This window comes from Elephantulus edwardii, unplaced genomic scaffold (assembly GCF_000299155.1).
Source record: "Elephantulus edwardii isolate Elephantulus edwardi_28Jun2011 unplaced genomic scaffold, EleEdw1.0 scaffold00099, whole genome shotgun sequence".
Taxonomy (NCBI): Eukaryota; Metazoa; Chordata; class Mammalia; order Macroscelidea; family Macroscelididae; genus Elephantulus; species Elephantulus edwardii.
This window is the reverse complement of record NW_006399849.1, coordinates 12,843,227-12,854,044: the sequence shown is the minus strand read 5'-3', so window position 1 is coordinate 12,854,044 and position 10,818 is coordinate 12,843,227. Positions and strand designations below refer to the sequence as shown.

General features: G+C 39.5%; 1 protein-coding gene across 1 annotated transcript in view; it reads left to right on the top strand.

Annotated features, from left to right (window-relative positions):
* Nucleotides 1-10,818, top strand: part of IL31RA (interleukin 31 receptor A) — a 94,337-nt gene that overhangs the window by 48,724 nt on the left and 34,795 nt on the right. Inside the window, exon 8 of the mRNA XM_006891543.1 lies at nucleotides 9,104-9,286. Within this exon, the coding sequence (XP_006891605.1) occupies nucleotides 9,104-9,286 (183 nt within the window). The remainder of the gene's footprint in view (nucleotides 1-9,103; nucleotides 9,287-10,818) is intronic.

Below are 10,818 nucleotides of genomic sequence, written 5' to 3'. Positions count from 1 at the left end.
AGAGAAGAGAAGAGAAGAGAAGAGAAGAGAAAGAGAAAAGGAATCGGTACACAACAAGAAAAAAAAATATCTGACAGCAGATTTTTCCCAATGTAACACATCTGAACTCTAGACTGTGGAAACCAAAAGTGTTGACTGTGGAAATGAGCAAGATGAAATCTAACCCTAACCCCCGATTTTTGTTTTCTTAATGTTGAGATATAAGCTATATTGAAGGCTGTCATCTTTGGTCTTCTATAGCAAGTGCTTCAAGTTCTCCTTGCTTTCAGCAAGCAAAACTCTATCATCTGCATAGTGCAGATTGTTGATGAGCCTTTCTTCAATCCTGATGCCATGTTCTTTTTTATAAAGTCCAACTTCTCAAATGATTAGCTCAATATACAGATCAAATAGTTATGGAGAAAAGATAACAGCCTTGAAACACACCTTCCTGGGTTTTAAATCATGCTGTGTTCCTTCCTTTGTTTGGACAACAGCTTCTTCACCTATGGATAGATTTCACATAAGCACCTTATCAGAGCACAAAGGTTGTCTTCTAGAAGAGACTAGCTGCTTCCAAAGGTTCCATCTTTGACTTTGATCTTTTAATGGAATTGAAACTAAGAATTTATCAAGGCTGTGAGCAGGGATAAGCTAGAGAGGTAAGAATGAGATTTAAGGATTAGGTGGGATTATTTTCTTGGCTCAGAGCCTGTTCTTTGTGTCCTGCTCTTCTGACTCAACTTCACATTTCCTTTATGTTTCAGTTTTCCTCCCTCAGAGTACTTTTTTAGCTCAACATCTCACTGCCATTGAGTTGATTCCAACTCTCAGCGAACCTCCACCAGGTCTCTAAGGTGGTTAATCTTGATAATAGAAAATTGCCTGTCTTTCTCCTGAGGAGAAATTGTTGTGGTCGAGCACGACTCATAGCAACCCTATGAACAAAAGGCCTGAAGCTCCTCTACAATTATCAACATTTCTCAAAGTTCATAGAGTTTCTGGAGTCATGTTGTTTAGGAAGTGGATGCCACTCCTGCTTCTAAACCTGTCATAGTATGTTATTGTTTTTATGTGCTGTTGAGTTGCCTGTGATGTATAGTGACCCTATGTACAGTAGCTCTTAACCCTTCCCTCTCCTGAGCCAATCTCACTAATTCTGACACACCAAACCCTATCGCCCCAGTCACTATGTCAATCCATCTCATCCGGGATCTTCCTCTCCTTCACTGTCTGTCCACCCTTCCGAGCATGATGTCCTTCTCCAAGGACTGATCTCTCCTGGCCATGTGCCCAAAGTAAGTGAGACAGAGCTACAAAATCTCAGCCTCCTGGAGAGACTTGGTTTTACCCTCTCCAAGACAGACCGATTTGTTTTCTTGGCAGTCCATGGGTAGAGTTAAACTTAGCTGTGCAGCCTCCTGGTCACTTGTGTTGGTCATCTAGTGGTGCTGTAATAGAAATGCCACAAGTGAATGAATTTAACAAAGATTTATTCTATCAAAATTCCAGAGGCTATTGTGTTGTTGTTAGTTACTGTCAATTTAACTGTGTCTCATAGCTACCCTGTGAATGACAAACCTTAACCTTGCCCTATTCTGTGCCATCCTCACCATCTCTGTTTGTTGTTGTTGTTGTTATGTGCTGGCCAATTCACTCTGACTCATAGCGACTCTATGTACAACAGCTCTGAAACCTGCTCTAACCTAAGCCAATCTCACTGCCTCTGGCACACCTACCCTTCTTACTCCAGTTACTGTGTCAGTATGTCTCATCCAGGGTTTTCCTTTCCTGAACTGTCCCTCCACCCTTCCAAGCAAGATGTCATTCTCCAAGGATTCTCCATGTTGTCATTCTCCATGTTGCCTTCTGGCAACATGCCCAAAATATGTGAGTCAGAGCCTCAAAAATCCTTGCCTCTAAGGAGCACCTTGGTTTCACTTTCTCCATGACCGACCTGTTTGTTCTCTTGACAATCAGTATTCTTCTCCAACACCACAACCCAAGCTATCAATTTTTCTTCTGTCATCTTTTGTCATTGTCCAGATCTCGGAAGCATAACAAGTAATTGCAAAGATAATGCTTTGGATCAGGAAGTTTCTAGTTAGTTTCTCGACTGACATTGTTGCTCTTGAACACTCTGGAGAGGTTCCTGACAGCAGACTTTCCTAATATGATTCAATTTTTTATTTCCTGGATACTGGTGCCAAGAGTGAAACTGAGCAAGCTGAAATTGTTAACAACCTCAATCCCTCCTCCATCTGTTATGATGCTGTCAACAGCTCAGTGGTGAAAATCTTTGTTTTCTTGATGTTGAGCTTCCATCTCTATTGCAGAGAAACCATGGCTCTGAATTTTGCCCTATCCTGAGTCAGCCTCATCATCTCTAACAACTGAACTGACCCCATTACTACCATTATTATGTCAGTCCATCTCCCCAGGGTCTTCCTCTTCAGTACTGGCCCTCTATCCTTTTGCATGGAGTGGTCCCTCCTGGTGACATGGTCAATGTATATAAGATGGAGTTACATTCCAAAGAACAATCTGATTTTACCCTATTCATACCTATTTGTTCTCTTGGCAGTCCATAGTATGCTCAATACTATTTGCCAGCACCATGACTCAAAGGCATAGATCCTTTTTTTTTTTTTGGGGGGGAGGGTGGAAATTCTGGTTTCTTTTTTTTTCCTTTGTCCCAAGAAATTTTATTTTTTTATTTTAATGAAAGTTTACAGAGATTTTGGATTTCCATTCATTCATTGTTGTGCTTTCCTCCCTCATCATCCCTTCCCTCCCAGTTCACTTTTCTCTTTCAGAAGTAAAAAACCCCAATTATTTCATTGTTATACAATCCCCCACCCCCAGTCCACTCCACTATACAGCCTTCATTCTGGACTCTTGTCATAACAATAATACATAATAATATATTCCTCCTAAACAGTTCTCTCCCTCATGTGTTTCAATGCAATATACATTATTTATCCCCTCTTAGTTTCCACTCAACTCCAGTGTCAGCCCCACTTCACAACAAAGGCACTATGCAGTATTTGTCCTTTTGTGACTGAGATATTTCACCCAGCATAATGTCCTCCAGGGTCACCCATTTTGAAAAATATTTCATGAGTTTCTTGTTTTTCAATGCTGCATCATATTCCATTGTGTGAATATACCACAGCTTCTCTAGTCATTCGTTTGTTGATGGGCACTTGGGTTGTTTCCAACTCTTTGCTATTGTGAACAAAGCCGTAGTAAACATGGGTATGCATATATCTGCTTGGGTGGCAGTTCTGGGTTCTTTAAGGTATATTCCCAGTAGTGGAATTGCTAGGTCAAATGGTATTTCTATTTCCAACTTTTTGAGAAAGCATTGTACTGCCTTCCATAGTGGCTGCACCATTTTACACTCTCACCAGCAATGAATAAGTGTTCCAGTTTCTCCACAACTTTGCCAGCATTTGTTGTTTGCTGTTCTGTTAAATTTTGCTATTCTTACTGGAATGAGATGATATCTCATAGTTGTTTTGATTTGCTTCTCTTTTGAACACTTCCTCACGTATTTGTTTGCCATTTGAAAGTCTTTTTTGGTGGAGTATTTCATATCCTGTGCCAATTTTTCAATTGGCTTATTTACTTTTATCTTGTTGTGGTGCTCTAGTATTTTATAAATTCTAGATATAAGTCCCCTATTAGACATGTCATTACCAAATATTTTTACCTTGTTGAAGAAGTTTTTGGATGTGCATAGGGATTTTATTCTTAAAAGGCCCCATTCATCTATTTTATCCTCTCCTGGTTGCAGGTTTTTCAGGATGCTTAGAAGACTGTTTAGGTTGTGGATTAGGGCTTCTAGAGTTCTTCCAAGCTTTTCTCTAATGAAGTTAATAGTCCTTGGTTTTAGTCCTAGGTCCTTGATCCACTTTGAGTTGGTTTTTGTGTATGGAGTGAGATGTGGATCTTGCTTGAGTTTTTACAGATAGAGTTCCAATTTTGCCAACACCATTTGTTAAAAAGGTTGTCTTTTTCCCACTTAACTGACTTCATCTCCTTGTCAAAAATCAGTTGACGATGGGTGGGGTGTGCGGGGAGAAAAGTGAAACAATGAATGAATGGAAATCCAAAATTTCTGCAGATGTTCATTGAAATTAATTAAAAAAAAATGAATGAGACAAGAAAAAAAATCAGCTGACCATAAGTAGATGGGTTTATTTCTGGATTCTCAATTTTATTCCCTTGATCTATGTGTCTGCCATTGCAACAGTACCGTGCTGTCTTGACCACCACAGCAATGTAGTAGGATTTGAAATCAAGGAGTGAGATGCCTCCTGCTTTGTTTCTCTTTTTAAGGAGTGCTTTGCATATTTGGGGCCTCTTTCCATTCCAAATGAAACTGGAGGTTGCCTTTTCCAGCTCATTGAAGAATGGGATTGGTATTTGTATTGGGATTGCATTGAATGTGTAAATAGCCTTTGGTAGTATTGTCATTTTCACAATATTGAGTCTTCCTATTCATGAGCAAGGAATATTCTTCCATTTCTCCAGGTCTCTTTTAGTTTCTAGTAGTAATGTTTTATAATTTTCTTTTAATAGATCCTGTGATTCTGAATAGATTTATTCCTAAGTATTTAATCTTGTGATTAGCTATTATTGTGAAGGGTATTGTTTTCTTAGCTCCAGTTCTGTTTTTCCTTTGTCACTATAGAGAAATCCAATTGATTTTTGTATGTTGATCTTGTATCCTGCCACTTTTCTGAACTGGTCAACTATGTCCAGTAATTTTCTTGCTGAGTTTTTAGGGTTTTCTAGAGTATAATGTCATATCATCTGCATATAGAGATAATTTTACCTCCTCTTTGCCAATTTGGATACCTCTTATTTCCTTCTATTGTCTTATTGCTATTGCTAAGACTTCCAATACAATATTGAATAGGAGAGGTGATAGCGGGCATCTTTGAAAGGCATAGATTCTTATTCTGACATCTTTATTTATTGTCTAGCTTGATACAACAACATGGTCTATAAAGTTAGTGAATGGATGAGCATCCCTCTCAGGAGTGGTAAACGAGTTACTTAGCAACTGATGCTAAAATAAAAGGCAACTCAATGGCACATAACAACAACAACAATGACAACAACAACAACACCACACTATATTGGTTATTTTTTTTATTTAAGCCTCTTGTTTAGAGTCAACAAGACCTCAGGGAGGGCCTTTGCATTTAAGGTTGGTCTTTATTATATTTTGGAGGAACATTCTTCTTAATGTTACAGTACTCTCCTTTCAATATGCTGTATTGAGGAAACCTGAGTTTGTTGTGATGCTGAACCTTGTGCCATTGGGCTGTCAAATGGCATAACTATTACCCATGGTGAACAGTATTTGGTGGAACTACAAGTTTAAGACAGGTTTGGAAGAAGGAGCGGCATTCACTTCCTAAACAACATGCCTCTGGAACCCTATGGACTTAGATCAATGTCAATAGGCTTCAAGCCTTTTGTTCCTAGACTCGCTATGAGTTGTGCTTGACTCGATGGCAATCAACAAAAACAACAGCTTGATACATAGCAAGCAATTAGAAAATCATGGCCGAATCAGTACACCTTAGTCTCTTGATTGTTACCATTGTTCCTCAGCACTCTGGAGAGGTTCCTCACAGCAGACTTCCCCAGTGCAATTCATCTTTTGATTTCCTGACTGCTGGTGTCAAGAGTGTTGATTGTGGAACTGAGCAAGCTGAAGTTGTTAACAATCTCAATCTCTTCTCCATCTATCATGATGCTGCCAATTGGCCCAGTGGTGAGAAACTTTGTCTTCTTGATGTTGAGCTTCGATCCATATTGAAATCCACAGTCCTTGACCTGCAGCATACACCTCAGTTGCTAGTTATTATTAATGCATCTTAATTGTATGTTTATCACTTTGAGATGGCAAAAGTTGGTGGCAGTTGTTATGTGCTGTTGAGTAGAAAATGACTCATAACTGATCCCTCCAGTGGGTTTTGGCTGTGATTGTTAGGTACCATTGAGTTGAGTATAACTCATAGCGACCCAATGAACAACAGATCTGAACCCTGCTTTATCCTGTGCTATACTCACAATCTCTGACACACCCAAACCTGTTGCTTCAGTCACTGTGTCAGTCCACATTGTTGAGTATCTTCCTTTCTTTCTCGGTTTCTCCACCCTTCCGTGATGTCCCTCTCTAGGTAATAATAGCCTCTCCTATCAACATGCTCAAAGTATGTGAGGTGAAGCTTTATCATCCTTGCCTCTAAGGAGAACTCTGGCTGCACCTCTCCAAGACATCTCTGTTTTCTTGGTAGTTCATGGAACATTCAATACTCTTCTCCAATACCACAGTTCAAAGGCTTTAATTCTTCTTCTGTCATTTTTATTAATTATCCAGATCTCAGATGCATAGCAAGTGATAGAAAAGATCATCGCTTGAAACAGGCACTCCTTAGTCCTCAAACTGATTTTTTTTTCTCTTTTTTTCCTTTTTTTCTTTCTTCATCTTCTCTTTTTTTATATACATTTTTTTTAAATTTAGGTTGTTTATTTTTCATTTCAATGAACATCTACAGAGATTTTGGGATTCCATTCATTCATTGTTGCACCCTTCTCCCCGCACAAATCCCTCCCCCTCCCCCCCTTTGCTCCTCTCCTTGAAAAGCAAAAGAAAAACTCCCTCATTGGTACACAATCCCCCCCTGCACCTCCCCAAACCCCACCCCCTACCCCCAAATATAATCCACTCTGCAACCTCAAACTGATTTTATTGCTTCTCAATAATTCAAAGAGATCCCTGCCTGCAGACTTTCCCAGTGTAATGCATCTCCTGATCTTCTGACTACTGCTACTGATTACTGAGTACTGGTACTGGTATTGACTGTGGTTCCAAGTAAGATGAAGCCAGTGATAGTTTTTTCCTCTAAAAACCAGTGTCATTTTAGAGGCTGTCAATCACACAGGAGAAGATTGCTCATCTTTTTTCCTCAGAAGCTGGTGAATTTGATCTACCTCCCTTTGAGTTGGCAGCACAACTCCTTACCACAGGGCCATCAGAGCTCCCTGCAGAAGTTGGTAGAAATTCTCAAACTCATCATCTTTAGCAGTTGGTATGTACTTTGGAATAAGAGTCATATTCACCAGTCTTCCTTGTATGTATATGACTATCATTCTATCACTGACACCAACACACTTCAGAATAGATCTTGAAATGTTCTTTTGGACAATCAAAGAGACTCAATTCCTCTTTATTATTTTTGGCATAGGGATCATATAAATGATTAAAAATAGCTAAGACCTAAAAAACATGGCTAATATCAGTCCATCTTCGATCACTAATGCCTAGGATGTTGATCTTTGTGTATTCCATTTCATTTGTTAAAATTTCCAGTTTTTCTAACTTCACACTCAGTGCATTCCATGTTTTAATTATTAATGAATGTTTGCAAATGTTTCCCCTCATTTCGAGTCTTGCCACATCAGCAAATGAGGGTCTTCTTTGGGTGAAAGTATTACTCCATAATGCCGTTAATGCAGACTACTTTGAGGAAGCAGATTTTCTAAAGTCTTATTTTGAGTGCCTTACTGCTTGAAGCCCTCATCTTCTCGCACTGTATCAGACAATGTTCTATTCATATTCATGGAATTTTCGAGTGCTTATTATTTCAGAAATAAATATCAGTCCTGCTTCTTAGTCTTAGCCTGGAACTTCCATTCCACTGAAAATAATTAATCATTAATAATCCCGCTGGTATTTAAAATTCCAGTGAGACAGCTTCCAGCATCATAGTAACACACGAAGCACTTCTTTATGGAAAACTGACCGATCAGTGGTAAAGATTTACTTAAGTGTCCATATCTAAGTGTTTTGTGTCCTTCTGATGTGAATAGCATTCTTACTGGCTTAACGATAGAAATCTGTATCTAGTTTTTAAAGGGCCAGCCTGGGTCTTCAGCCAAGCAGTCACTGGTGCTTAAAAATACTGTCAAAGATTCATTATTTGCTCAGGACTGGTTTACTTTTTAATTGTAGACTATTACAATTGTGGAGGGTAAATCTTTTTAGTCATCAACTCTCTAGTGAGAGCCTCTTTTTTGTGAGCAGATCACTTTCTTTATGGGTTAAAAAAATTACCAAAACCCATTGCTATTGATGTGATTCTGATTCATGGTGACCCTACAGGACAAAGTAAAACTATTACATAGAGTTACAAAGGCTATGAATCTTTACATAACTAGACTACTAGAACAATAGTTCTCCCACATAGCAGCTAATAGGTTTGAAATGCCTTTTGATTAGTCACAACATGCTTTAATCACTGTACCAGTGTGAGTCCTTAAAGAAATAAGAAAACCCTTAGACATCAGAGGTAAGAGTAAAGGAAAAGAGATATAGAATTGGTGATGAGAACAGTACAATAAAGGATGCTACAGGATGACAGAAGAATAATCAATGCCTTTGAATTGTGGTGCTAGAGAAATATTGAACATGCCATGGACAAATGGAAAACAAATAGATCTGTCTTGGAGAGGGTTAGACCAAGTTTCTCCTTGGAGCTAGGATTTTGAAGTTTCATCTCACACACTTGGGGCATGTGGCCAGGAGGGACCCATCCTCAGAGAAATACATCATTCTCAGAAGGGTGGAGGGACAATGCAGGAGAGGAAGATCCTGGATGAGATGGATTGACACGGTAACTGGGGCAATGGGTGTTGGTCTGTCAAAATCAGTGAGACTGGCTCAGGATAGGGTAGGCTTCAGAGCTGCTGTACATAGGGTCGCTATGTGTTGCAGGGGATTTGTTGGCACATAACAATAACAACAGTGGCTAAAGTTTCTTTGATGATGCAGTTTTTGCTTAGCTACTAACTGAGAAGCTGGTGATTCAAATCTACCCAGAGGCACTGAAGATGAAAGACTTCGCAATCTAGACACATAAGATTATAGCTGTTGACAACTTTGTGCTGTTCTACTTTGAAACGTGAATTTGCTAGGAGGAAGAAGTTGGACCTGAAACTTGAACCTTCTTTGTCACTTTATGTAATGTTTGGGTGCCTTAGTGGTCTGTAATTTTGGGAAGAGTTGTATTGCTGCAGAATAAGTCTTCCTATCTTTCAGCATTCCAGTGCATTGAGGCCATGCAAGCCTGGCTCACTCAAGACCAGCTGGTGGTGGAGTGGCAAAGCTCTGCTCCAAAAGTGAACACATGGATTGTTGAGTGGGTTCCAGATCTGGACTCAGAACCCACTACCTTTTCCTGGGAACTTGTGTCACATGATAGGATCTGGACAGCCAAACAAGGTAACCAATGTGGAACTCTCAAGTTCCCTCTATTCAAATTTCATTCAAATTTATTGTCATCATCTTAAATCATTGACTTTCACTTAAAAAATATATGTAGTTAATAACATTTGATAAACTAGAGCAACAATTCCGGAAAGTGGCACATTTCCTGATATTCCCCAGCAAGGCAGGGACAGGAATTGTGAACACGTTTATTATTGTTGTTAGGAGCCATCGAGTTGAGTATGACTCATAGCTATTCTATGAAGAACAGATCCAAAGCCTGTTCTATGCTGTGCTATTCTCATACTTCCCAACATACAAGAGTGCACTGTGTCAGTCACTGTGTCCATCCACCTGGTTGAGGGTCTTCCTCTCCTTTACCAACCCTCCACTCTTTCAAACATCATGTCCCTCTCCAAGGAGTAGCCCCTTCTAGCCATGAGCCCAAAATATGTGAGGTGAAGCCTTATCAATTTTGCCTTCAAAGAGCACTTGAGCTGCATCCTCTCCTAGACATATATGTTTGTTCTCTTGGCCATCCATAGGATGTTCTGTGCTCTTCTCCAACACCACAACTCAAAGGCATCAATTCTTCTTCTGTCACCCTTATTTATTGTCCAGCTTTCAGATGCATAGCAAGTGATCATAAGGACTATAGGTATTTGGAATTTTAGGTATTTTTTGTTGTTTTGGTGTGCCTTTTATTTAGCCTGATGTATGAAGGAATCTATACATATATACTGTCTCTTCATTCAGGCCATAAACCAGGGTGAGGAAAAGCCATCAAGAGCAATGGCAGAGTTGGGGAATCTTCAGAGGAATGCCAGTACTGTTTGAGTTTAAGTAAGCTTTCCTTATCAACTAATAAATTCCAGAATCTCCAGTTAACCCAGGAAGGGACTCTCTGAGTGAGAAGACAGCTCAACAGAGGCCAAGGCCAGCCTAGAAAATCCTTTCCCTTCAAGTCTTCTCCCTCCAGGTATTACTGAGGCTCAGAGATTCCTTATTCTCTTTAATGGTAATGCTCCAACATGGACTCAAGTTTTTCCTTAGCTGGTTTAGCTTAGCTGATTCATGCAGAGATGCTGACCTGCTATATTAATGACATGTATTGAGTGTTGTCTTTGTGTGGGGCACCAGGGTCACTTCAATTTTCATAACAATTCTTAAGGTTAGAACTATTACCATCCCTATGTTACAGACAAAGAAGCTGAAGCTTAAAGAGGCTCTCACATAGGTCAGTGGGAAGATGTAAAATACAACTCAGACTTGTCTGATTGCAGATTCTGAGCAGCTCTTACCTGCTGTATTGAACACTGGGTTGCACTCCTCACTCTTGTTTCCATTGCAAAGCCTTTAGTGGCCACAGTTTAGTTTTTCTGTGAAGTGCATAATTGCACATCTGTGGCTAATCAGTAATTATTTGCTTACTTACAAACACATCTGCCTTCTTGTTTTGGTCTTGGTGCACGAATCTACGTTAATAAAATGAAATACTAGTGACAACTTACTTAATCTTCCCTCATCTGCATGATGTTGTTGTTGTT